Source organism: Muscardinus avellanarius (genome assembly GCF_963383645.1).
Source record: "Muscardinus avellanarius genome assembly, chromosome: 11".
In the NCBI taxonomy this organism is placed as follows: Eukaryota; Metazoa; Chordata; class Mammalia; order Rodentia; family Gliridae; genus Muscardinus; species Muscardinus avellanarius.
In genome coordinates, this window is record NC_137797.1 from 7394927 (window position 1) to 7416355 (window position 21429).

Below are 21429 nucleotides of genomic sequence, written 5' to 3' on the forward strand. Positions count from 1 at the left end.
TATGTTTTCCAAGATGGGCATGGCGGTGCACGCTTGTAATTCTAGTACTTGGGAGGCTGAAACAGGAGGATTGCAGGTTCAAAGCCAGCTTCGGAGCCGGGCATGGTGGGCACATTTGTAATCCCAGCACTTGGGAGGCTGAGACAGGAGGATTGTTCGAAGTCAGCTTCACTTACTTAGTGAGGTTCTCAGCAACTTAGTGAGACCCTGTTTCCAAATAAAATAAAAATAGGTCTGGGAGTCTATCCTGGAGTTAGAAAAGCCCCTGGGTTCCACCCCCAGTACCAGAAAAAAAAAAAAAAAGAGTAAGTCTGGGCCAGACACAGTGGAATTACTCCCAAGTAATCCCAGTACTTGAGAGGCTGAGACAGGAGGATCTCAGGTTTGCAGATGGCCTCAGCAATTTAGTGAGACTCTCAGTAACCTAGCAAGACCCTGTTTCCAAACAAAAAATAAAAAGGGCTAGGGGTGTAGCTCAGAGGTAGAACGACCCTGGGTTCAATCCCTAGTTCCACGCGCATGTGCGTGCACGTGTGCGCACACACACAGAAAGGTCTGAAATGTAAGCCTAGTTGTTTGCCGACCTGTTGCTGGGTTTCAGTCTGGAAAGTGCCATAGACTCAACCATTTTCCAAACCCCCGACCTCTGCTGCCTCTCCTGCAGCAGGGCTGACGCAAGGCTGCGGTAAACAGATCCGCGAGCCTCGGCGTGCTTGTCCACCGTCCAAGAAGAACCTTCCCACCCTGCCTTACCTTGACAAGGTGTCTGTGGAGTACACGCATTCCCTTGCCCAGAAACGACATAAACTGCTGGATGGCTCACCCAAAAATGTACAATTCCAAGTGGGGTTCCCCGGGCAGCTGAGAAGACAAGTTTGGCAAAACAGGAGATCTTTTCATTATCTTTGTAAATCAGCTATATGACAGCTGTCAACCGGACAATTGAGAAAGTCTAAACCACCACTGTACATACACGTCCAGCACCTAGGAGCCGGGCGTGGTGGCGCGCGCCTGCAATCCCAGTACTTGGGAGGCTGAGACAGGAGGATCACAGGTTCAAGGATAGCCTCAGCAACTTAGCAAGGCCTTCAGCAATTTAGTAAAAACTTGTTTAAAAATAAAAGTAAAATAGGGCTTGGGATGTTGTTCAGAGGTAGAACACTCCTGGGTTCAGTCCCCATTACCACTAAAAAAATAAAAAAAGATCTATGACCTGTGAGCTGCTCCCCGAGGGCAGGGCTTTGGTCTCATTGGCCTGTGGTGATTCAGGGCCTACCATAGTACCTATTATAATAGGTATGCAGGAAAAAACGTGAAGACTTTAACAAGATGACCGGCTACTTCCATTAATGACGTAGTCAGGCATGGTGGTGCACACTTATAGTCCCAGTACTTGGGAGACTGACACGGGAAGATTGCAGGCTCAAGGCTAGCCTCGGCTCTTTAGTGAGACCCTTTTTCAAAATAAAGAGTAAAATTGGGGTGGAAGACCGGGCATGGTGGCGCAGGCTTGTAATCCCAGCATTCGGGAGGCTGAGGCCAGAGGATCGCGGTTCGTGGACAGCCTCAGCTACTGAGTGAGGCCCTCTGCAACTCAGTGAGACCCGGTTTCAAAATAAAGAATAAAAAATAGGGCAGGGGCTGTAGCTCGGAGGTAGAATGCCCCTGGGTTCCATCCCCAGACCCACACACACACAAAAAAAAAAAGTTGGGGTGGAAGTATAGCTTAGAGGCAGAATGCCCCGGTTTCATTTCCATCCCCAGTACCAAAAAAAGAAGACAAGAAAGAAAGAAAGAAAGAAAGAAAGAAAGAAAGAAAGAAAGAAAGAAAGAAAGAAAAGGAAAGAAAAAGACCGATGTAGGCATGGTGGTGCACACGTGTAATCCCAGCATTCAGGAGGCTGAGACAGGAGGATCTGGGTTCAAGGCCAGCTTCAGCTACTTAGTGAGGCCCTCCCCGACCTAGACCCTGTTTCAAAATAAAGAATAAAAAATAGGTCTGAGAGCCGGGCATGGTGGCACATACTTGTAATCCAACATTCAGGAGGCTGAGACAGGAGGAACACGGTTCATGGCCAGCCTCAGCTACTTAGTGAGGCCCTTTGCAACTCAGTGAGACCCTGTTTCAAAATAAAGAATAAAAAATAGGGCTGGGGGTGTAGCTCGGAGGTCGAATGCCCCTGGGTTCCACCCCCAGTACTGAAAAAAACAAACAGAAAAAAAAGATCAATGTACAGGCAGCATGGTAGAGTGGCGGAGAGGAGAGTGCTGTCGGTCTCCCTCTGTGCCTCTCTCTTCTAAAGATACCTGGGTGGCAGTGAGGACCCACCAGGGCAATACAGGGTAATCTCATCATCTGGAGATCCCTGAGTTGACTGCATCTACTAACAGCCTTTTATGAATAAGATAATACTCACAGGTCCAAGGGCTAGGACATGGGCATCATCTCTGGGATTTATTATCAGTCTGCCTCATGGAGTTCTGGCCTGTGGCCGGAAGTAATGTACGCAGCTTCCAGGCCTGGCCCATGAGAACCTCCCCAGCGAAAGCTTTACTCTCCTCCTTCCCTGCTGGAAATCAGGTGTCAGAGATGGCAGAGACTCCATTCCCCTGGCTCCCTGAATGGCTGGAACAGAGCCTCCCCTGGCCCTGCTGATTGGCCTTTATTAAACAGCAACAGCTACTCTCTTAAGCAGGGATAACTTGGGGTTTATTTATTTCAGCAGCTAGCAGCAGTTATCTTAACCACTCTACACTGCCCTCCTTATCCGGTTACTCTCCTTGTGTATTACTGTTTGGGTACTGGAGGTCGAACCAGGGGCATTCCACCTCTGAGATACATTTTTCAGCCTGTTTGATTTTTTATTTTGAAACAGGGTCTCACTACGTTTCTAGGCTGGCCTCAAACCTTCAATAATCCTGTCTCAGCCTCCCAAGTACTGGGATTACAGGTCTGCTCCACCACTCCTGGCCTCTTTTTCAATATATAAATACTGTCCTTTTATAGTATGTCCCCACAATAAGAAACCATTTTATTTGCTTATATGTTTGCCTTTTTTTTTTTTTTTTTTTGCAGTACTGGGGCTGGACCCCAGGGGCATTCTACCTCTGAGCTATTGCCCCCCAGCCATATATATATATATATATATATATATTTTTTTTTTTTTTTTTAAACAGGGTCTCTTAAGCCAGCAAGACTGGCTTCGAACCTATGTAATCCTCCTGTCTCCACCTCCCAAGCATGGGGATTACAAGCGTGCACCACCATGACCGGCCCGGACTTATTTTTTATTCTTTATTTTATTTTATTTTGCAGTACTGGGGATGGAACCCAGGCACATTCTACCTCTGAGCTACACCCCTAACCTTATTTTTTAGTGTTTATTTTGAAACAGGGTCTCACTGTGTTGCAAAAGGCCTCACTAAGTAGCTGAGGCTGTCTGCGAACCAGGATCCTCCTGTCTCAGTCTCCTGAATGTTGGAATTACAAGAGTGTGCCACCACGACCCGGCTGCCTATTTTTATTTTTTTGTGGTACTAGGGATGGAACCCAGGAGCATTCTATCTCTGAGTTACATCCCCAGCCCTATTTTAGTCTTTATTTTGAAACAGGGTCTCACTAAGTTGTGGAGGACCTCACTAAGTAGCTGAAGCTGGCCTTGAACCTGTGATCCTTCTGTCTCAGCCTCCAGGTGTGCACCACCATGCCCGCTTGGCTCATATTCTTAACCATGGTTTACAACATCGTGAGCTTCAAAACTGTAAGCTAGGAGCTTCGTGCTCTCCTCTGCATGTCCCCAGAATTATGTTCACGCCTCTGTGAGGTGTGTGTCTGCTTATGTCTGAATCTAATTGTATTTGTTTACCACACTGAAGCCAGGGCAGAAGGCAAGGGAAAAAGGGAAAAACATTCTAGACAGAGAAAATAGCCTGAAGGCTCAGAAATGAGAGAATAGGCACAAAGAAACCTAGTTTGGTTAGAGTATAAAAGGGAGAGTAGCAGATGTGCCAATGCATGTCTGTAAACCCAGCACTTGGGAGGCTGAGACAGGAGGATTGTAGGCTTGAGGACAGCCTCAGCAACCTAGTGAGAGCTTTTCTTAAAAAAAATGAAAATAAAATAAGGCTGAAGGGTGTAGCTTGGAGGTAGAATGCCCCTAGGTTCAGTCCCCAGTACTACAAGAAAATAAATAAATAATAAATAAATATTAAAAAGGCCTGAGGGTGTAGCCAGGAGGTAGAATGTCCCTGGGTTCAATCCCCAGTACCCCCCCCCCAAAAAAAGTAAGAGAGTGAGGACATGAAGTGAGGCTAAACTGTGTAGAATCTACCTACAGGGATTATTTGTAAGCAAAATTGGAAAGTGTTTTCTGGAAGGGACATCTACGGGATCACGGCTGTGGGGGCGATAAATATCTCTCTTCCCCTCTCATAGAAGATGAGGACTAGACCTGAGAGAAGCAGAGGTGAGGAGCCAGACAGGAAGGAAGAGCCAAGTGATGTCGGGGAGAGGCGCCGGCCGGGCGCGGGCAACAGACACCAGGCACCACCGGTCACTGGGCGTCCGACTAAGCTCCCACTAGACTGCCCTCTCCTGCGGATGGGGAGGGACTGAAGAGTGCTCCCAGCATGTGGTATGGGACTCGGCACACAGTAGGTGTGCTCAGGAAAGCCTGCTGAATACTGTGCAAATGGCAACCGCCTAAGCAGAGGGGCCTGCGCGCTGCCTGTTTCCATCTCCCCCAAACTCCATAGAGCTCCCCATCTGTGTCAGCATCGCTCACCAGCAGCAGCGGCTTTTATCATCAACTCTGCAAATTCGATAGCACCTCCTGATCTGAAGTGTAATTTAAAAGTAGCCTGTCCTTTCCAGCCACCTGGGGAAACAACAGGCGCACACTTACTAGGAGGCTGGCGCAGCGGCACAGACACCGGCGGGTGCGCTCAGAGAAGTAGGCGGCTTTCGCTTGAATTGCAACAGGAGCCCCGTCTGCATCTTAACCCTTCTGGGATCTTTTGAGGAAACAAAAAGCCACTTCCGAGGGGAAACACTCACCGTCTGGCGCGGCCTGAACGGTCCCTGCGATGTAGTTTGAACCAAAGGCCGGTTGTTCGACAGTAATGTTCTTCATGAGATTGAATGGCATCGTAAAAGACAACATGGGGTCACTGACTGAGCGCGAAGTCACAAAAGTCACCTAAGGGAGGAGAGAGGCTTGGGAGGGAATTCAGAAGTCACCCCGAGGCTGACGGAGCGAGTGCGGGCGGCAGTGGCATTCTGGCCTCACTCCCAAAGGTCACCCGTTTTCTCCCACTCCTCCTCAACACGGAAAACCTCAAAGTGCAGATATTTTAAAACACGTGGAGAGCCAACATTTGACTTCTAACTTTGCTCCAATTTTTTTTTTTTTTTTTTTTTGCGGGTCTGGGGATGGAACCCAGGGGCATTCGACCTCCTAGCTACACCCCCTGCCCTATTTTTTTATTCTTTATTTTGGAACCGGGTCTCACTGAGTTGCAGAGGGCCTCACTAAGTAGCTGAGGCTGGCCACGAACCGCGATCCTCAGGTCTCAGCCTCCCGAATGCTGGGATTACAAGTGTGCCCACCACGCCCGGCTCTGCTCCAATTTTAGGAAAAGCGAATGTGGAGGGAGTCAGCAAGTCACAGGAGAAGTAGAAGTTACCCGGTAGGAAGTGAGAAACAGTGTTCCCTTCTTCTTGCCACGGAAGAAGCTGAAGTCCTCGGGGTACTGCTGGAAGGACAGCTCCACGTCGGCTGACTGCTTCAGGACACTGGGAAGGAAGGACAGACAGCACGCGACGCAGAATTTACACAGAATTCCCGGCGCTTGGGAGGCCGAGACACGAGGATGGCGCAGGTTCGAAGCCAGCCTCAGCTACTGAGTGAGGCTCTCAGCGACTTAGTGAGACCCTGTTTCCAAATAAAATATAAAATAGGTCTGGGAGTATAGCCCGAAGGAAGAAAAGGGGCATTCTACCTCTGAGCTACACCCCAAGCCCCATTTTTTTTTTATTCTTTATTTTGAAATGAGGTCTCACTAAGTTGCAGAAGGCCTCACTAAGTAGCTGAGGCTATCTGCAAACCATATTCTCCTCTCTCAGCCTCCCAAATGCTGGGATTACAAATGTGTGCCCCCACGCCCACCTGCAGCTACAATTTTAATGAAATAAGAAGAAATTCAATTGATCTTATTCTTTGACAGTCTACTCACATTCTTCTCCCTCTTTATCACTCAATTAATTTTATTTATCTCCCCCATTTTTGTGTATGTGGTATTGTGGATTGAACTCAAGGGCATCTGCCAAGCCATACCCCAGTCCTTTTTATTTCTTAATTTGAAACAGAGTCTCACTAAATTACTGTGTATCAGCCTCTAACCTTGCTCTCAGCCTCCCAAGGACTGGGATTACAGGCGTGTGCTACCATGCCCAGCCTTAATTTTCTTTTTCTTCTCAAATCTACTCCTATTCTCAACAGTTGTTCACTAATTATCCGACTTCCTGTGCAATAAGAATAAAGCACTGGGCTAACGGAGATGTTTCTTTGAACACGGTAAAGAAGATAAAGCCCCAGCACCCCAACAGCCCATTCCCACAGCCGGCTGTGTTCTCTCCCACCCCGACCTGGGAAACCTGGACCCATCCTTTCTCAGTCATAGGATCCTATTGGGGTTTCCTCTTTCCTAAGAATTGTTAGAATACATAGCGGCGGGAATCCAGCCCGACAGCTGATGGGGCCTGGCGAGATGAGGAGTACCAACGACTCGAACACAAACCCACGAGCCGGGAGTTGAGTCAAGCAAGATCTCATTTATCTCTCTCCAAGCAATCATATATATAGCACCAAACCACGAGGGGAATTCCCATGGGAAATAGCCTAGCCTATCCGGGATAAAGATCACTAACACGTAGCTCACAGCCAATCCCAGGCTAGTACATGAGCCATTCCTGTGTGTGGAACCTCCTTTAAAGGGAAAACTGCTCAGTCTCCCCACCCATAATGAATGGGGAAACCACGCCTTCATAGCTTCCTCCAGGCGCCATCTTTGCCCCTTTTCTGCTGAATCACTTAAAGTTTTGCCTTAGGCTGTAGGCCGCTCAGGCCGAGGAAGGCTGCATCTCCTTGGGCGCTGTATGGACACACCCCATCAACATAGGTGTTTATTTGTTCCACATCTTTTTTTTTTTTTTTTTTTTGGTGGTGGTACTGAGGGTAGAACCCAGAGGCTTTCTACCTCCAGGCTATAATCCCAGACCTATTTTATATTTTATTTTGAAACAGGTCTCACTAAGTTGCTGAGAGCCTCACTAAGTAGCTGAGGCTGGTTTCGAACCTGTGCGATCCCCTGTCTCAGCCTCCCAAGCACGGGGATGACAAGCGTGCGCCACCACGCCCGGCTTTTGTTCCACATCTTCCCTAATGATTTTTAGGAACTATAACTGCCTTCTTTGCCACTATAGAAAGTAGATTTTGCCGGGCGTGGTGGCGCATGCTTGTAATCCCCGCGCTTGGGAGGCAGAGACAGGAGGATTGCGCAGGTTGGAAGCCAGCCGCGCGCGCTGGTTTAGGAGACCCTGTTTCCATATAAAAATGTAAAAAATAGGTCTGGGAGTGTAGCCCGGAGGTAGAAGGGCTTCCAGGAACCCCAGTACCACCAAAAAAAAAAAAAAAAAAGAAAGTAGATTTTAATAAATATTGAAAGAATGAATGAGCTGGGCACGGTGGCATGTACTTGAGAGGCTGAGACAAGAAGATCATAGGTTCAAGACCAGCCTCAGCAATTTAGCAAGACTCTCAGCGACCCAGTGAAGCCTTGTTTCAAAACTAAAATAGGAGCCGGGCGCGGTGGCGCACGCTTGTAATCCCAGCATTCGGGAGGCTGAGACCGGAGGATCGCGGTTCATGGACAGCCTCAGCTACTGAGTGAGGCCCTCCGCAACTCAGTGAGACCCTGTTTCAAAAAAAAAAAAAGAATAAAAAATAGGGCAGGGGGCGTAGCTCAGAGGTTGAATGCCCCTGGGTTCCATCCCCAGACCCGCAATAAATAAATAAATAAATAAATAAATAATAAAATAAAAATAGAAAAAGGCCTGGGGATGTAGCTCAGAGGTAGAATGACTCTGGATTCAATCCCTAGTACCACACACAAAAACAAACAAATAAATAAACTGATAGATAAAATATGTGACCAGGGCAGGTGTGGTGGTACACACCTGTAATCCCAGCACTTGGGAGGCTGAGACAGGAGGATTGCAGGTTCAAGAACAGCCTCAGCAACTTATCGAGACTCTGTTTCTAAATAAAAATACAAGAGGGCCGGGCGTGGTGGCGCACGCTTGTCATCCCCGCGCTTGGGAGGCAGAGACAGGAGGATCGCGCAGGTTCGAAGCCAGCCGCGCGCGCTGGCTTAGGAGACCCTGTTTCCAAATAAAAAAAGTATAAAAAATAGGTCTGGGAGTGTAGCCCGGAGGTAGAAGGGCTTCCAGGAACCCCAGTACCACCAAAAAAAAAAAAAAAAAAAATACAAGAGGCTGGGAGTGTAGCTCAGAGGTAGAATGCCCTGAGTTCAATCCCTAGTACCAAAAATAAACAAACAAATAAATAAGTGACTTGGAGCCTGCACAGCTAGCTTTAGAGAATAAATTCACTGCATCTCTCAGCAAATCCAGTACTCTCGAGGGAGAAGGGCTCTTCTGTTAGGGTCTAAACTGCTCTGGGAGTCAGAAATCCCACCACAGTCACATCTCAGGGTCCCCGTGGACATCTCTCGCTGCATGGACTGGCTTGGGAGTCTCTGCAACACAGCCGTCCGCGCCGTTTATACTGCAGGAGCTGAGTAGGGGAAGGGAGAGGGCGCCGCGGATCCGTGATCCCGCCCTCAGTGACTTGAAGCCACACCAGCCACATGTGGTTTGGGGAGCAGGACAGAAGATGCAGAATGGAGGCTAGTAAACTGCCAGCCCCCGCACCCCTGCCCCAGCGCAGGACACAGTGGTTCCATGCTTCCCCCTTGGGAGCAATCCAGGGATCTGCGGTGGCTTGGCCCCAGTGTGCAGACTGAAACCGCTCAGACAGAATATGCACCTGCCACACTCAACAGTCCCTCGACCTGCCCAGTGAACGCCGTGGGCACAGCCTCGCTCGGTCCCAGCGCGTCTGGCTGGAGCCGAGAGGACGCAGAACAAGTGGCAAGTGTGCCCCACGCCCTGCCCCACGCCGCCTCGGCCAGGAGGGGTTTTCACTAATTTTTCTACTGTTTTATTATTCTTTATTTCTCATTATTTTTCTTATTTTTATTTTACCTTATTTTATTTATTTATTTATTTTGGTGGTACTGAGGTTCCTGGAAGCCCTTCTACCTCCGGGCTACACTCCCTGACCTATTTTATATTTTTATTTGGAAACAGGGTCTCTTAAGCCAGAGAGAGACTGGCTCCGAACCACGCGATCCTCCTGTCTCCGCCTCCCAAGCGCGGGGATTACAAATGTGCACCACCAAGCCCGGCTTTATTTTATTTTTTATTCTTAGATTCTCTTCTCCTTCTCTCTTTCTCTTTCTCTCTCTCTCTCTCTCTCTCTCTCTCTCTCTCTCTCTCTCTCTGGTACTGGGGGTAGAATCCAGAGGCTTTCTACGTCCGGGCTATACTCCCAGACCTATTTTATATCTTATATTTTATTTGGAAACAGGGTCTCACTAAGTTGCTGAGAGCCTCACTAAGTAGCTGAGGCTGTGCACTAACTGCGATCCTCCTGTCTCAGCCTCCCAAATTCTGGGATTACAAGTGTGAGCCACCATGCCTGGCTTTTTTTTTTTTTTAAACAAGGTCTCACAAAGTTGCAGAGAGCCTCACTAAGTAGCTGAGGGTGGCCTTGAACCTGCGATCCTCCTGTCTCAGCCTCCCAAGTACTAGGATTCCAAGTGTGCGCCACCATGCCCGGCTTGTCCCCACTCTTTTAAGGCTTGCAGAGATAGTGGGTTGCTCTGACCCCTTCATGGCACTCTGAGCCAAAACCCATGAATCACAACTGAAAAAGGCACAGGGATATTGCACCAGGAAGCGCAGCTAGAAATAAACTCAACATTATGCAACAAACTGATATTGCAAGGCAAGTTGACAGAAGAAATTCACATAATATGAAAGCCATCACTTAAAAGCAGAGGCGAGAGCTGGGCGTGTGGCACACATCTGTAATCCCTGTACTTGGAAGCCTGAGACAGGAGGGTTGCAGGCTCAAGTACAGCCTAAGCAGGTAGTGAGACCCTGTTTCCAAATAAGAAAAAGAGGCTAGGGGTATATCTTGAAGGTAGGATGCCTCTGGGTTCAATTCACAGTCACACACACACACACACACACACACACACACACACACACACACACACACTAAAAATTAAAGAAAAAAAAAGGCAGAGGCGATAGCCACCTCAACAGATGTGCAAATCCTAACCTAGAAACACAAGAAATATTAAACACAAGGTAATAGGTCACCTCTTGAAATTCACAATTCCACAATAACAGAGCCCAAAGATATCAACACGGATATAATTCCAAGGAATTCAAAAGAATTATTTTAGCTGGGCATGGTAGCATACGCTTGTAATCCCAGTACTTGGGAGGATGAGACAGGAGGATTGTAGGTTCATGGCTAGCCTCAGAAACTTAGATCCAGACTTCCGGGAAGATGGCGACCGAGAAAAGCGGGGCTTAAGAGCCCCACTAACAACCAATCTCCATTACCACAAAATCAGCGCCTTTCATAGCCAGAAAACACCATCACCAGTGAAACAAAAAATCACCAGGCTCCAGAGAGAAAGCAGACTGAGAACAGAGCCACAGAGGAGATAACCGGCCTCACGCCCGAGGACGCGGCAGACGCGGCAGCAGCGCCATACTGCCGGCGGCACCGGCGAATTCACGGGATGGCTACAACAAGCCGAAGTGAGCCACTGCGGAAGAGCCAGGTGGGATTTCTCCACGCAGAGAGCATCTAAAGCTCCCAGTGGCCGAGCTCAGCACACACTGCAGGGATTCAGAGTGGAAATCAAAACCAAGAAGAAAAACACCAGCCCCACAGCCGAGGGCGTAGCAGCGGCGCCATATTGCCACCGGCGGCAGCAGCACCGAATTCAGCGAGGCCAGTACAGCTACATCTGCGTACTCAAGAACAGTGAGTCAAATTGCGGGCCACAGAGGAGAAATCCCAGTACTGTACTCCCTGGGACTTGACCCAGTGGGGGAGGGGCGGTGGCAGAGATATCACACCATAGGAGAACGTGCAACCTGGCATCCCCCCATGGTCTAAAGCAGCCTCTATCGACTCTCTGGGTCGGAGACTCTGTGATACAACCCAGTAAAGGAGTAGTGGGGTCTGAGATACTACTGACTCGAGATCCAGAACACCTTAAATGAAGTCATAGTGACCCAAGGGAAGAATCCAGAGAAGGCACAAACATCCAAAATCATGGGAAAGAGGAATAATACTGGAGCAATAAATGCCCACAACCCCACAACATCAGAACCCGATAAAACTGAAAATCAGAAATTTCTAGAAGATCAAAGCAGGAAAATAACTGTAGAAATAATAGAGGTGCTTCGAAAAGAACTCAGAGAGAGCCAAAAAGAGATAAAGGATGCAATTAATGAAGTAAAGGCCTCAATTCAAAGCACAAACAACCGATTAGAACACATGGAGAACAGAATCTTGCTCTTAGAAGATGAGCAATCCAAAAATGAACGCATAGTTTCTAATCTAGAAAAAAATATCCGACAGCAGGAATCTGATATTGAAGAAATATGGGCCCATTTTAAGAGAGCTAACCTAAGAATAATTGGAATAGAGGAGGGAAAAGAAGGTGAAACCAAAGGGATCAACAATCTCTTCAAGGAAGTAATAGCAGAAAATTTTCCAGACATAGAGCAAGAGGTCGATACGCAGGTCCAGGAAACGTATAGAACTCCCTTTAGACAGGATCGGAGAAGAGGATCCCCACGCCACATAATTGTCAAAATGACCAATGTGGAAGCCAAGCAGAGAATCTTAAAGGCAACAAAAGCAAAGGGCCAAGTGACATTCAGAGGCAAACCAATTAGAATCACTCCAGACTTCCCAAACCAAGTTATGAGAGCCAGAAGGGCTTGGAGTAACATATTCCAAACTCTGAAAGAAAACAACTTTCAGCCAAAAATGTCCTACCCAGCAAAACTTTCTATCAAATTAGATGGAGAAATAAGAAGCTTCCATGACAAACAGAAACTGAAGGAATTTATGTCTTCAAAACCAGCACTAGAGAAAATACTCAAAGAGATTAACTACAAAGAAGAAATAGGTAACACACACCAGAACCAGAGAAACAAGATTTTCCATCCAACAGACAACTAAGATTGGTTATCTGTGAAGATTCGTTATTTATGTTAGTCTTTTACCTATCTCTAAAGGGTATTGTTTGCCTTTATTGTTGTTAATTTCTAGGATTTCTAGTTGGAATATTAATGTACCTTCAGATATAGCATTTGGAAATATTTTATCCCATTCTATTAGTAACTGTTAACTCTGTTTACATTGTCTTTGGATATACAATATTTTTTTTTATTTTTTAGGGAGTTTGTATACTCCTCTGTTGCCTGTGCCATTGAAATCATAACCAAGAAATCACTGCCAATTTCAATGTTGTGAGGTTTAATGACCCAGATTTTCTCCTAAAAGTTTATAGTCTTAAGATTTATATTTAGGTCTATTATCTATTTTGAGTTAATATTTGTATATGGGATTAGGTAAGGGTCCAATTTTATTCTTTTCCATGTAATTATTATTTTTTTTTTTTTTTTTTTTTTTTGGTGGTACTGGGGTTCCTGGAAGCCCTTCTACCTACGGGCTACACTCCCAGACCTATTTTTACATTTTTTTATTTGGAAACAGGGTCTCCTAAGCCAGCGCGCGCGGCTGGCTTCGAACCTGCGCGATCCTCCTGTCTCTGCCTCCCAAGCGCGGGGATTACAAGCGTGCGCCACCACGCCCGGCGTAATTATTATTTTTTAACAATATTTAGTTAAAAGATTAATATTTCCACCACCAAATGTTCGTGGAAACCTTGTCAAAAATAACTTGACAATATAGGGAAGAATTTAGCTCTAGGCTTTTATTTAACTCCAATGGTTTATATATCTGCCTTTAGAATAGTACTACACTGTTTCAATTATTGTAGCTTTATATGGTTTGAAATCAGAAAATATATATATTCTAGCTTTGTTCTTTTTCAAGATCATTTTGGGTACCTAGAGTCCATATTCCATATTAGGATAGATTTTTTTCTGAAAAATAAATATATAAATATATGATAGTTTCACCTAAAAAATAGAAAAAAAATATTCTCTGGTAAGAAAGAAAGCAAAAAGAAATATTGAAATGTTATCTTTAAGTCATCAAAAGCTTGGTATCAGACAAATGAAACTGTTATGTGAGATTATCATTTTTAATTTTAGATAAATTGCCATAATACTAGATGTCAACTACTAAGCCAAGCATGGGAGGGAGGGATAGGGAGAGAATGGGGTGGGGATTGGGTGGGGGCTGACTGGGAAAAGTGTGTATGTATGTCTACAAAAGTATGTATCCTACTATGATGTATGAATACAGTGCACCAATAAAAAAAATAAATAAATAAAAAGAAAAGAAACTTAGATCCTTTATCAAAATAAAAAATAAAATTGAGTTAGGAATTTATCTCAGAGGCAGATTGCCCCTGGATTCAATCCCCAACAAAACACACACACACACACACACACACACACACACACACACACAAACACACACACACACACACACACACACACACACACACACACACACATATTCAGTGAAATAATAGAAATTTTGAAAAAACATGGACATCTACTACAGGTGGCCTTTAAAGCCCAAACAGATATGGATCAGGAAAGTACCTTTCCATAATATTTTACATTGTTAAACTGTCAAAAGAATAGAACAAAGAAAAGACATTAAAAGCTTCAAGAGAGCCAGGCGTGGTGGTGCATACCTGTATTCCCAGCATTTGGGAGGCTGAAATAGGAGGATTGTGGTTCATGGGCAGCCTCAACTACTTACTGAGGTCCTTTGCAACTTAATGAGATCCTGTTTCAAAATAAAGAATAAAAAATAGGGCTGAGAGTATAGATGAGAGGTAGAATGTCCCTGGGTTCCCTCCCCAGTACCAAAAAAAAAAAAAAGAAAGAAAGAAAAAAGCTTCAAGAGGAGCCATGCATGGTGACACACACCTGTAATCCGAGTACTTGGAAGGCTGACACAGGAAGATCAGAGGTTAAGGATAGCCTCAGCAAATAGTCAGACTTTCATCAACCTATTGAGACCCTGTTTCAAAAATAAAAATAAAAGAGCCAGGCGTGGTGGCTCATGCTTGTACTCTCAGCATTTAGGAGGCTGAGGCAGAAGATCACAGGTTCGAGGACAGCCTCAGCTACTTGGTGAGGCCGTCCGCAACTCAGTGAAACCATGTTTCAAAATAAAGAATTAAAAATAGGGCTGGGGGCCAGGCGTGGTGGCGCACGCTTGTAATCCCCGCACTTGGGAGGCGGAGACAGGAGGATTGCACAGGTTCGAAGCCAGCCGCGCAGCCGCGCTGGCGTAAGAGACCCTGTTTCAAAAATATAAAATAGGTCTGGGAGTGTAGCCCGGAGGTAGAAGGGCTTCCAGGAACCCCAGTGCCACCAAAAAAAAAAAAAAAAAAAATAGGGCTGGGAGTATAGCTTGGAGGTAGAATGACCCTGGGTTCCATCCCCAGTACCACAAAATGCATAAAAATAAATAAATAAAAATATGGCTCATGTATAACTCAGAGGTAGAACCCTGGATTAAATCCCCAGTACCATAAAAAAAAGAAAAAGGAATAAAACAAACATTATTAATACAGTAAACCATCAAAATTCAAAGATGAATAATAAGAAGAAACGAACACCAAATGTTCAAGACAAAACAACCAGAAGAAAATCAACAAGTGGAAGATGGTGGCAGCCGTGACTGCAGCAGCAACAGCTGGCAGTGGCCAAATAGGACATGCATTCCTCTGAGGAACCCTGGACAACAGATTTTGGTTTAATATCTGATTGGGACAACATACAGAGACATTTCCAGCCATGACTTCCTACCTAAAATATAAGAGAGAAGAGAGGGACCAAGATGGCGGCAGCGACCAGTATTTGGGAGAGGCAGACAGATACAATCCAACTTGCCTTGAACCGTTGGTAAAATCTCCCCCAAAATAGACTGCTCCTGCCTCACATGCCCAGGAAATCTGGACAACATACTATGTAAGAAAAATGCTCGGGAGAACCAAGATGGCGGTAGCAGCAGCGGCCAGTTTTGGGGAGAGGCAGACAGATTGAATCTAATCCACCCTGAACTTTTGAGGAAATCTCCCCGAAAGTAGACTGCACCTGTCCCACATTCCCAGGAACTCTGGACAACATACTCTGTTAGAAAAAAGTTCAGGGCACATCAGAGGGAGCCCTGCATAGCTGGGTCACCAGCGCGCCACAAGTCCCGGGAGACAAAGGTGCTCCTGGCCACCGCGCTCCTCTGCGCTGCGAAGGAGGCTGGAGTGTGCTCGGAGCAGCAGGACTTGCTCTCTGTGGTGAAGCTATGGGCCTCTGCTCTTGGCGGGGAGATAAAACCCATTGCTGCTAAGTACTCGGGCCCCCAACTTCTGCAAAAGACACGTATTGTTTTCTTTTATTAAAAAATATTGAAGCTGGATGTGGTGACACACGCTTGTAATCCCCGCACTTAGGAGGCGGAGACAGGAGGATCATGCAGGTTCGAAGTCAGTCGCACTGGCTTAAAAGACCCTGTTTCCAAATTTTAAAAAGTATAAAATAGGTCTGGGAGTACCACCAAAACAAAAATTTAAAAAAAACATTATATATATGTATATACACACACACACACACACACACACACACACACACACACACACACACACAAATAGGTCTGGGAGTGTAGCCCGGAGGTAGAAGGGTTCCATTCCCAGTACCACCAAAACAAAACAAAACAAAACAAACAACAAAAAAAAAAAATTATATATATATGAGGAAGATGGCAGCGGCCGAGGCCGCAGCAGTAACATTTGGCAGAGGCCGAATAGGATATGCATCTCTCTGAGGAACCCTGGACAACAGATTTTGGTTTAATAGCTGATCAGGATAAGATAGGGAGACATTTCCAGTCATGACTTCCTATCTAAAATATAGGAGAGAGTGGAAAATGGAGGAATTAGAGGCAAGGTAGCAGTGTGGCACCCACCACTGCAAGAAAAGTGATTTTTGAAGGGACATCCCAGAAGAGATCAGAAAGCAGACATGCACAGGAATACTTAACAACAACATACTCTAGAAGAGACCAAGAAGGCAGCCAGTATTGAGGAGAGGCAGACAGATCCAATCCAACACATCTTGAATTTTTGAAGAAATCTCCCCAAAAGTAGACTGTTCCTGCCCCACATGCTCAGGAACTCTGGACAACATACTATGTAAGAAAAAGTTTCATGGAGACGGACCAAGATGGTAGCAGCGGCGGCGCCAGTATTTGGGAGATGCAGACTGATTCAATCCAATCCACCTTGAATTTTTTTGGTGGTACTAGGGGTAGAACCCAGAGGTTTTCTACCTCCGGGCTATACTCCCAGACCTTTTTTTTATATTTTATTTAGAAACAGGGTCTCACTAAGTTGCCAAAAGCCTCACTAAGTAGCCGAGACTGGCTTCGAACCCATGCGCTCCTCCTGTCTCAGACTCCCAAGCGCGGGGAATACAAGCGTGCGCCACCATGCCCAGCTCCACGTTGAATTTTTGAAGAAATCTCCCCAAAAGTAGACTGCTCCTGCCACACATGCTCAGGAATTCTGGACAACATACTATGTAAAAAAAATGTCTGGGGAAAATTGGAGGGAGCCCTACCCATATAGCCGGGGCAGCTCACTGCACTGGGCATCCTGGGAGACCTCAGCGCTCAAGGCTGGGGGTGGAGGTGTGCTTGGAACAGTGGATCCTGCTCACCATGGTGAGGCTGTGGGCCTCTGCTTTCGGTGGGGAGATAAAATCCATTGCTGCTAGGGAATTGGGCTCCTAGCTTCTGCAAATGACACATGCTGTTTTCTCCTACTTAAAAAAAAAAAAAAAAATATATATATATATATATATATATATATATATATATATATATATATATATACTGGGTGTGGTGGCGCATGTTTGTAATCCCTGCACTTGGGAGGCAGAGACAGGAGGATTGAGTAGGTTCGAAGCCAGCTTCTCTGGCTTAAGAGACCCTGTTTCCAAATAAAATACAAAATAGGTCTGGGAGTATAGCCCAGAGGTAGAAGGGTTCCATCTCCAGTAAAACACACACTATATATATATATAAAACACACACACACACACACACACTATATATATATATATATATATATATATATATATATATATATATATATATATATATATGAATGAATAAAAAAATGGGAACCTCTGTAAACGTCCTGCCCATGGTGACGAGGACCAGAGCCTGCTGAGCTGCAGGGTCGGGTCTGGAGCCAGCGAGGCCAGGACTGGAGCCAGCGAGGCTGAACCCAGAGTCAGCCACGTGGCGAGGCCAGGTCTGGAGCCAGTGAGGCTGGGTCTGGAGCCAGGGAGGCTTGGCCTGGAGCCTACCGCAGGGTGAGGCCTGGTCTGGAGCCAGTGAGGCTGGGCCTGGAGACTGCCCCGTGGCGAGGGGAGGTCTGAAGCCAGTTAGACCAGGCCTGGAGTCTGTCACAAGGTGAGGCCAAGACTGGAGCCAGCAAGGGCAGGCCTGGAGCCTGCCGCGTGGTGAGGCCGGGTCTGAAGCCAGTGAGGCCAGGGCCGGAGCCTGTCATGCGGCAGACCCGAGACCGGGGCCTGCTCCACAGCCAAGGGCCAGTGGGTCCCTGCAACCGAGCGGCCAGGAAGCACTAGAAGCTGCTCCCGCCTCACCTCATCCCTCAGCAGATTGCCAGATCCAAGTGATCTCTATTGAAAAAATTGGTTGTGAGTGGATCATCCTGTCAGTGTTACTCACCTTCTGGCTTTCAGGATTTCAGTACGTGCTAATCAGTGTGGAAATTAAAAGAAGGACTTCCAAGGAAGAAACTGTAATGGATCAGATGTGGAGAAGTAGAAGCTCTAATACATTGTTGGTGGGATTGCAAGTTGGTGCAACCACTTTGGAGAACAGTATAGAAGATCCTCAGAAGAAGGAAAACGAACTTACATGACCCGGCCATACCACCTCTGGGTGTCTACCAGAAAGAACGAAAACCAAAACACCAAACGAATGCGTGAGCAACCATGTTCACAGCTGCACAGTTCACCATCGCCGAACCGTGGAACCAGCCAAGATGCCCTTCAACAGATGAGTGGATTTCAAAACTATGGGATGGGTACACAGTGGAATTTTGCCCAGCCATAAGGGAGAACAAAATTTTGGCATTTACAGTGAACTGTCTCAAAAAAATAAGAAATCAGATGTTTTTCTTAATGTGCAAAATTTTAGGGAGAAATGGGTAACAGGAGGAACTCTAGATGAAGAAAGGACCCTACGGAGGAGCAATGAAGGTGACATATCTGAGGGGATAAGAGGGAGGATAAGGGAAACTCTTTAAAGTACATGATGTACTTAAACACATCAAAGTCAATCAGAAGCCAAGCCTGGGTAGGAGGGAGGGGGGGGAAGGGGGGAGGGATTGGGTAGGGGCTGATTGGGTGATGTGTGCATGTGTATCTCCACAAGTTTTTTGTTTGTTTGTTTGTTGGTGGTACTGGGGTCCTGGTAACCCTTCTACCTCTGGGCTACACTCCCAGAACTATTTTATATTTTTATTTGGAAACAGGGTCTCTTAAGTCAGAGAGGTTGGCTTTGAACTAGAGTGATCCTCCTGTCTCCACCTCCCAAGCGCGAGGATTACAAGCGTGCACCACCACACCCGGAGTTCTCCACAAGTTTTTTTAATCCCATTAAGATGTATGACTACAATGCACCAATAAGAATTATTTTAAAAATACTACTAGCCAGGCACGGTGGCACACGCTTGTCATCCCAGCATTTGGGAGGCTGAGACAGGAGAATCACAGTTCATGGACAGCCTCAGCTCCTTAGTGAAGCTTTTTGCAACTCAGTGAGATCCTGTTTCAAAAATAAAGAATTAAAGCCAGGCGTGGTGGTGCACGCTTGTGATCCCCGCGCTTGGGAGGCTGAGACAGGAGGATCGCACAGGTTCGAAGCCAGACTCAGCTCCTTGGTAAGGCTCTCAGCAATTTAGTGAGACCCTGTTTCCAAATAAAATAGAAAATAGGTCTGGGAGTATAGCCCGGAGGTAGAAAGCCTCTGGGTTCCACCCCCGGTACCACCAAAAAAAAAGACTTAGCTGGGCATGGTGGTGCACGCTTGTAATCCCCACTCTTGGGAGGCGGAGACAGGAGGATTGCGCTGGTTCGGAGCAGCCTCACTGGCTTAAGAGACCCTGTTTCCAAATTTAAAAAATGTAAAATAGGTCTGGGAGTGTAGCCCGGAGGTAGAAGGGCTTCTAGGAACCCCAGTACCACAGAAAGAAAGAAGAAAGAAAGAAAGAAAGAAAGAAAGAAAGAAAGAAAGAAAGAAAGAAAGAAAGAAAGGAAGGAGGAAGGGAGGGAGGGAGGAAGGAAATAGGGCTGGGGGTGTTGCTCGGAGGTAGACTATCCCTGGGTTCCATTCCCAGTACCACACACACAAAAAAAAATTTAGGTTAAATGAAAATGGATTAAGCTAACCAATTAAAAGACAGAAATCAGTAGTAATATGTACTACTGTTACTGTTATGTTATATCGTTATACATTGTAGGCACATCATTGCAGGTGCATAATTACAATTTTATACATTTGCCTCTGCTTTCCAGTATGTATGGATATATATCACTATATGTTGTTTATAAGAGACTAACAATAGATCCAGAGAAGTGAAAAACAGGTTGAAAGTAAAAGAATGAAAAAAGATGTTTCGAAGCCGGGCGTGGTGGCACACGCTTGTAATCCCAGCATTTGGGAGGCTGAGACCCAAGGATCGCGGTTCGCGGACAGCCTCAGCTACTTAGTGAGGCCCTCCGCAACTCAGTGAGACCCTATGTCAAATTAAAGAATGAAAAATAGGGCTGGGGGTGTAGCTTGGAGGTAGAATGCCCCTGGTTTCAATCCCCAGTATCACAAAATAAATAAATACAAATAAATAAGGGCTGGGTGTAGTTCAAAGATAGATGCACCTGGGTTCAATCCCCAGTTAAATAAATAAATAAATAAATAAAGCAAGCAAACAATCACCATCTCCCCAGCACAACCATAAAGGCACAAACTCATAAATAACTTGTTTGTACCAATTTATCAAACTAAATCTGGAGTACCCAGACACCTGGACATCCCAAAGCGTGTCAGGAACCAGACAGAGGATCTTATCAACCTCACGAGCCACAACTCCCTCACCTGACAGCAATAAAAGGAGACTGGGCAGACCACACTGCCCACGGCTGACGTCCCCGAGCCCCGCCCCGCCCGGGGAGGACCCCGGGGGTGACTCTCCAGCTCTCTGTCCTGCACCTCAGCTCAGGTCAGTTTCTCCCTCCTGTGACAACTCAAGCCCGGTCCGAGCAGACACTTGGAGCTGACGCTCTGAAACCTCAGCCCTCTGCACCCTGGCTTTGACTGCCGTGGGATGGTTACACCCTTGTCCCGCCACCCACAGAGGCCAGTGGGCTCCAGACCTCCCCGGCTTCCTCCGCAGCTGTCTTATAGCCTGCACGTATCCTTGTGTGCAGCATGATGCCCGACTCGAGGGCCTGGATGTTAGAAATCAGGATGTGGTTGGCTGGCCTGGCGGGCTGGGCGCAGGGCGGCTGGCGTGTCACCCCCCGCCGCCCTGGTGGACAGCCTCAGCACCCTGTGCTGGTGTGTAGCTCACCCTGGGCCACCGGGAACGGGGTGGGGGGTTCTGAGAGCCAGGGGAGGGTCCTGGCAGTTCTGGATCTTTCCAAAAGGACCCACACTCCGCTTCCTTCTCCCTCTTGGGGCCCTTATTCCTGGGCGTCCCTGGCGCCCAGCTCCAGGCCGTGGTTGCCCTGATGGCGGCCGCATCGGCCGCGGCGCGCCCCACTCCTCACACCGGCGCACTCCGGGGTGCCCACGGGGAAGGTCACTCCCGCTCCTGCCTTCACGGGCGCTCCGGCCACTGGACCCTCCCGGCCAAAGCACGCGAGGGGGCGCTCGCCACGCTGGGGGCCGAGCTAAGCGCGCCAGTCCCCAAATGGCGGGAACGTCCCTGATTTGCTGAGCGCTTCGTCCATCTCCTCCCCACGGCCCC

At 47.0% G+C, this 21429-nt stretch overlaps 1 protein-coding gene across 1 annotated transcript in view; it reads right to left on the reverse strand.

Moving 5' to 3' along the window:
* WBP2NL (WBP2 N-terminal like) overlaps positions 1 to 21429 on the reverse strand; it is a gene marked incomplete at both ends in the record, with an annotated part of 31231 nt that overhangs the window by 9732 nt on the left and 70 nt on the right. Inside the window, 3 exons of the mRNA XM_080704771.1 lie at positions 4785 to 4877; positions 5057 to 5198; positions 5686 to 5794. Coding sequence (XP_080560897.1) covers positions 4785 to 4877; positions 5057 to 5198; positions 5686 to 5794 — 344 coding nt within the window. The remainder of the gene's footprint in view (positions 1 to 4784; positions 4878 to 5056; positions 5199 to 5685; positions 5795 to 21429) is intronic.